At 38.6% G+C, this 6000-nt stretch overlaps 1 protein-coding gene across 6 annotated transcripts in view; it reads right to left on the reverse strand.

Annotated features, from left to right (window-relative positions):
* The window catches only part of ASZ1 (ankyrin repeat, SAM and basic leucine zipper domain containing 1), a 52614-nt gene that overhangs the window by 16185 nt on the left and 30429 nt on the right, over window positions 1-6000 (reverse strand). For all 6 annotated transcript variants that reach the window (XM_006023621.2, XM_006023620.1, XM_014519943.1 and 3 more), the window contains 2 exons: window positions 1694-1805; window positions 595-729 (listed from right to left, as the gene is read on the reverse strand). In XM_006023621.2, the coding sequence (XP_006023683.2) occupies window positions 595-729; window positions 1694-1805 (247 nt within the window). The remainder of the gene's footprint in view (window positions 1-594; window positions 730-1693; window positions 1806-6000) is intronic.

Genomic DNA, 6000 nt, shown 5'->3' on the forward strand with positions numbered 1-6000 from the left:
AGAAGCATTCTCTTGAAGTGAATGGATGCTACTAAGGACAACAAACTGTCTTGGCTATTAGTTCTGGTGCTGTTATTTAAGGTCATGAGCTGACTGAACCTTTTAGGTGTGCTTACTTTGCAAGCACTAATGGTGTAAAATCTTAGTGCTCACTATAGTACAATAAATCCTGCACCTATTGCTGCATATCTGAGCAATTTTAGAACTTTTTCAGAAAGAGTTTCCCAAATGTAGTCAAAGCTGCACATTGCAATCTATTCCAAACACTTTTTTGGTAGAAATTAACAAACTATTTCTCAAATAATAGATTAGTAAAATTATCAAAATCTGTTTTTTTCATGCAGTGAATACTGAAATTCAAAATTTGAATGCATGGAAGCTGAGACACTACAATACAAGCTCTTTTAGCAACGCTACAGATGTGCAATAACTTTAAAATCAATCTCAGCATATGCAAATATGATTACTAAATACTGAGTGGCTGAAAATATATCCTAATATTAGTGCAAATATCTAAATAAACATTGCTGCAAAAAGTTGCAGCACCAGTGAGAACATTTCAGACAAAACATGAAGTTAGGTAGAGACTGATACCTCAGAATGTTTATTGCTTTTGGCAATCTCTCCAGCTGTCTTTCCATCTTTGGTTTGTAGACTTTTATCAGCCCCAAGTTCAAGCAGCTTAAAAATTACACGTTTATGTCCTTGCCGTGCTGCCCACATCAATGCCTACATAAAATATTTTGTTTCATTTAGGAAACCAAGTTTACAAAAAACAAACAGAACCAGAGTTTCTTAATTCCAGTGCACTTATGTTAAAGGTACTCTTAGGAGGAGTGTATGGTACTCCTGTTAAGTGTGACTGTGCTACTATCTTATTTTGTTATGCTCAGCTAAGCAAGATAACTTGACAAACAATTACACTAAAATTGACAACAAAAAACCTCATTAAAAGCCTTAATAAATTAATTAAAAAAGTTAAAGTGAAGCAGATGTGCAAAGTCAATCATAGCTCTGCCCTTGTTTATTCTAACTTTTCACACCTGGTAAGGAATTTCTTCCCCTTAGCCATGCCACCTGAATAAAAATGCATTAAACAGTTTTAACCTGCTCTAAATCAGGGATGTCCAACTTCGAAACAGCTGGGGGTAGCATGTCCTGCAGGTGGCATCAACAGGGGCCACAGTCTCAGGTTGGTTGATGTATGGACAACCCCCTGCTGCACCATGCACACCCCAACCTGCAGCAGTGTGCACCTGTGTAGGTGCCCTCCCACTGAAAAGACCCCGCATGGATGCCTCTCCATTGCCCTCTCCACTGCAGCAGTTCCTGACCGTGTGGCTTCCACTTTAACCCCTGCGCCAAGCCACGCTGTGCTGCACCGTGACTCCCCCAGGGCAGATGCAGAACACAGCAGCTGGAGGAGGGAGGGGGAGCCTTGAGACTTTGGCTGCAGTATGGAAAGTGGAGGCCATGCAGGAATTCAGGGGCTGCAACTTAACCCTGTGCAGGCTGCATGCAGCCCGCAGGCTACCAGTTGGACAGGCTTGTTCTAAATTTTACTTCACTTAAAAACAATGATGTGATAATTATTTAAGAACTGTCACATTTTGGAAAGTCCCTTGATACGTAGGAACAGAGGGATTTACAAAGAAATAAAATTATATGCTGAACATAAAAGTAACTTGCTTACTGTATAACCATTTTCATCCTGGCCATTTATTTGTGATCCATGAGCAACAAGAAGAGCAACAACCTGAGGGTGGCCTTCTCGAGCAGCATACATAAGAGGACTCATTTTTTTCCTGGAGATAGAGCGGAGAAATCTGTGTTCAAATGCTAAAAGATGGACCATGCTATTAGTTTTATAGCCTCCACTCAGAGCAACACTATACAGCAGAAACTATAAACAGGTACTTAAAACATTAAATGCATGCTTAGTTTCCATGGATTTTGATGAACATGTGCCTGAAATTCATCATGTTCTTACATGATTTGCAGAACTGAAGCCTGTATTGCCAATTAACATCTATGTTTTCACACCTCTATTATACAAATAAATAATAACTGATTTTCTATTAACTGTTAAGGATATTAGTACCACACCAAAATTAGCATGCAATACATTATGTAGATGTTCCAATTATCATAAAAGCAACATAAATTCCAGGACATTCCAGAATGGGACATACTACTAGAGCACTCATAGGACCTTAACTCTTCCCTGACATGACACAGGCAACAGCGTTGAGATTAGAACATTTTAATGTCTGAAGTTGCAAATTACTTGAAAGTGAGTTTTTAAAAGATATTTTCTTCTCATCCTCCCGATTCACAGAGAGCAAATGGTGGCAGCCCTCCCATGTAGCCCAAAGTCAAAAAGCAACAATGCAATAAACAGTTAATAGGGGCATGCTTAACTCCTACCAGTCAGTGGGCCTCAGAATATGCTAAATACTGTAGTTCTCACTGAAAAAGGACAGCTTAAATTCTTTGAAATACATTTTCAAATACAAAAAGACCTTCAATCTTTAAAGTAATGCTTCAAGGAAACAGATTTCCTAGATAATTCTTTTTTAAAATTTTAATTTGAACTAAATATTGAAAGTGCAAAACTAAACTCAATATTAAGGCTGCTTGCAGACATTAAAACAGTCCCAAGAAAACCTGGCGCTTCACTTTAAAGTTGGCACGTTCCCACACTGAGGCCTGCACATGCCCAGAAGAGGCATTGCCTTAGTTGGACCCAGCTCACCTGATGTCTGTATAAATTGGATGCTTTGGTGGGGCTTTTTTAGCACTTTTATCAAATAATTGATTGAATCAGCTTTAGCTAAAAGTCCCAAAAATCCCTGCTGAAGTGCCCAATCTATGCAGATGCTGCACAGTTGGATCAAAGTAATGCACTGATACTTCTGATAAAGCACAGGTCTTTTCTGGTTTTGTTCTTTTAATGCCTGCAAGAAGCTTAACTGAACATGGATCTGCAAATGATGCTTCAATAATTTAAATACAGAAATAGATGAAAGGACAGTGTCACACTGGAAATACGTGTATTATATGACAAAGGTAACATTAAGGATTTACAGGCTGTATTATTCCCGTCAAAAGCTCCACCTGTACACCTTGGAGCCCAAAAGTATTTTAACTTTCATATTTCTCCAGAATGTAGGTTTGTAGAAGTTTTAACAATATATTTTTTATGATTTTTAGATTCAAGAAAGAATTAGGAATTTAAGAATTAATCTCTCAGTATTATAAATGTTAGATTTTAATTCAATTAAACTAAGATTAAGTTACTGGTTGTGAAGAATAAAATCTTCTGAATACCAGGAAAAAATATTCAAACAGGCTTAGTTCTTATCGTAATATCTGTCCGCTATTTTCCAAAACCACATGTCAATGTTCGTCTTCTACATCCTTCCACCACTTAAGAGTACAATAGGGAGAAATCCAAGACACTTCTGCTATCCATATTTACGCCTATATTTCCAAGTACCAGAAAACATGTGAGAGAAAACCTGTCAACATAGATAAATACACATCTCTGCTCAAGCATTTCCTCTTTTTAAAGGAGAAAAAAATAACAGTGCTCAAGATGGCAGTGGTAATGGAAAAAAACAAAATAAAAATACAAAAACACTGAAAAAAACACAATCTATAAGATCCTTTGCCCCTCTATCTGTGCTGTGCTTTAGATCAGGGGTATTCAACCTCTAGCTTGACAGCCAGATCTGATCCCTGGTGCTGTGCCACAGGGCTCCCCAAACAAGTGGGAAGCCCATTTGCCTGTGGTCCTACACACTAGATCAGGAATGCTGGGCAGCACAGGGCCTGATCCTGGCATGCAGAGCCAGATGCCGGTATGTTGAGGCCCTGATCCTGACAAGTGTGGCCAGATGGAGGTGGTGTTGGCCCCTGGTGCCCCAGAGCCCAATCCTGGTATGTGGAACTGGGTAGGGCAGCGCAGGGCCTCAGGACCCAAAAGAGGCAGTGTGGAGCCCAATCTGGGTGTGCAAGCTCAATCCTAGTGCACAGGAATCAATCTGACCCACAGGGTGAAAAGGTTGAGCACTACTGGCTTAGACCCGTGTTCCTCAACCTTTTTAGACTCAAGTCACTCCTCAGAAAATGTCAGCTCTTAGTTTTCACTCAACTTTTGACTACAAAAACTAAATCAAGCAATTCTTCTGTTGTAAATAACTCAGAAAACCCACAACAGGTTGGAGAGGCATCACCCCTGAAAGTATCTCAAGGCACCCTGGTTTAGTATCATTGGCTTAAAGGATTAAACTATTCAAGGCACAAATCCTTTACACAGATCTGCAGTGCCTTGACCACCTGAGCACAATGGGCATCTCTACATGCGCTCCACGGTGGGAAGGGGGTGATTTAATTAGAGCACCTGCAGCATCACATGTATTGTATCCTGCCCTTCAAAATGGTGGTGGGGACACTGAATACATGTGAATACACCCTATTAATCAAGTCTGCTCCAACACATGTTAATTAGCACATGTCAGAGCAGAGGCCCATCATGTGCAGAGGTACCCAATACAATCAACTGTCAAGATGTGTAGCAAAGGATAAAAAACTGTATAAGTAAAACTACATAAGGAAAAAACATCTAAGTTTTGATTGCTGTGAATGAAGCAGCAATTCTGAGTGGAGAGTTATTATTCCTGCTAGTAATGCAAATATTTTAGCTGTACAAGAATGAAGCAGCATCTGTCTGTTAGCAAGAGATTATTCCATTTTGTCCCTTAGGAAGTAATCTAAAACTTTGCAGAGTGTATTCCTCTACTACTTACAACTGTTAATTACAATATTGACCTCTAGTGGGAAGCTGAAGAATGCATGCAGCAAAACATATGCATCTCTTTCTACACTGCCTTAATATTGTGAAATACTGTGTGCTGCCGCTCCTCTTCCAAAAGATAGTTAATCTCTGCTCATCTTCTGCTATTTCTTAAACAGAAGGCACTACAGAGAAACCTATTTTGCCAAGTGTTCAAATAAAATGAAGAGAGCTAAAGGAGAAGCTGAAGAGCATCAAAGATTGCTGGCAGACAGAAAAACAGATGTACAGCTAAATCTAGTGAAAGACCTGGTATCTTAAAAGAAGAAACTATGAGTGTGGAGAAAGAGGAGAGCCTTATTAATACTAGTAAAAACACTAATTGTAAAAATAACTAGAAAGGAGAAAAAACGATTAATACAGAATGGAGTCTTATATTTTCCCTTGAAAAAGGAAGGACTCAATGGGAATAGATGGATGAATGCTAAATTAATACCTTGAACATTAGCCCCCTTGTGCTATTATTTCACAAATCAGTAGAAACATTTTAAACTATGGTACTGTAATTCTGAAGCTATATTGTAATTAACTTTGGAAAATCTCTAATTCTTGGAGATATTAAGGAAGTGGACGTCACACTTCCAGTGACGGAGCTGTTTATTTCTCTACTTTCCTTCTCTTATCAGTGGCAGCTCATCTGATGAATGATTATGACAGGAAATAACCTCTTTCATATTTTTTTTTCTAAAATCTTGCTGATGTTTACACAAAACTTAAATGTTTGCATGCACTAAATTACATTTCTGTTCCTGGCATTCCTTCTCTCAACACTATTCTTTCTTTATAACTGTTGCACATATTAGCCCATCCTTATTTTATTCTGTTTTCATGATATTTTTTCTCTTATTTTAAGCTGCCCCGAGTCATTTTTGGGATGGGCAACACAAATCAAATTAATATAATGAACTTCCCGCTCTTCTTTGGCACAATAAAAAGCAGTAGACAAGTTTTTCTCCAGCAAAGTGCAACACATGAAATACCTAGTAAGCAAAGGTCACTTTGTTGGAATTTCTGAAAAAGTTTCAGAAACAAATGGTTTTGACAGCAGCTGTTGCATAAGCATGTTAATCTAGAATACCACACAGGCTGCCATTTGCTTTATGAAATTTTGAGGTTTACCTGCCTTTAAGTAGAATTCCTGC

This window comes from Alligator sinensis, unplaced genomic scaffold, assembly GCF_000455745.1.
Source record: "Alligator sinensis unplaced genomic scaffold, ASM45574v1 scaffold65_2, whole genome shotgun sequence".
Taxonomy (NCBI): domain Eukaryota; kingdom Metazoa; phylum Chordata; order Crocodylia; family Alligatoridae; genus Alligator; species Alligator sinensis.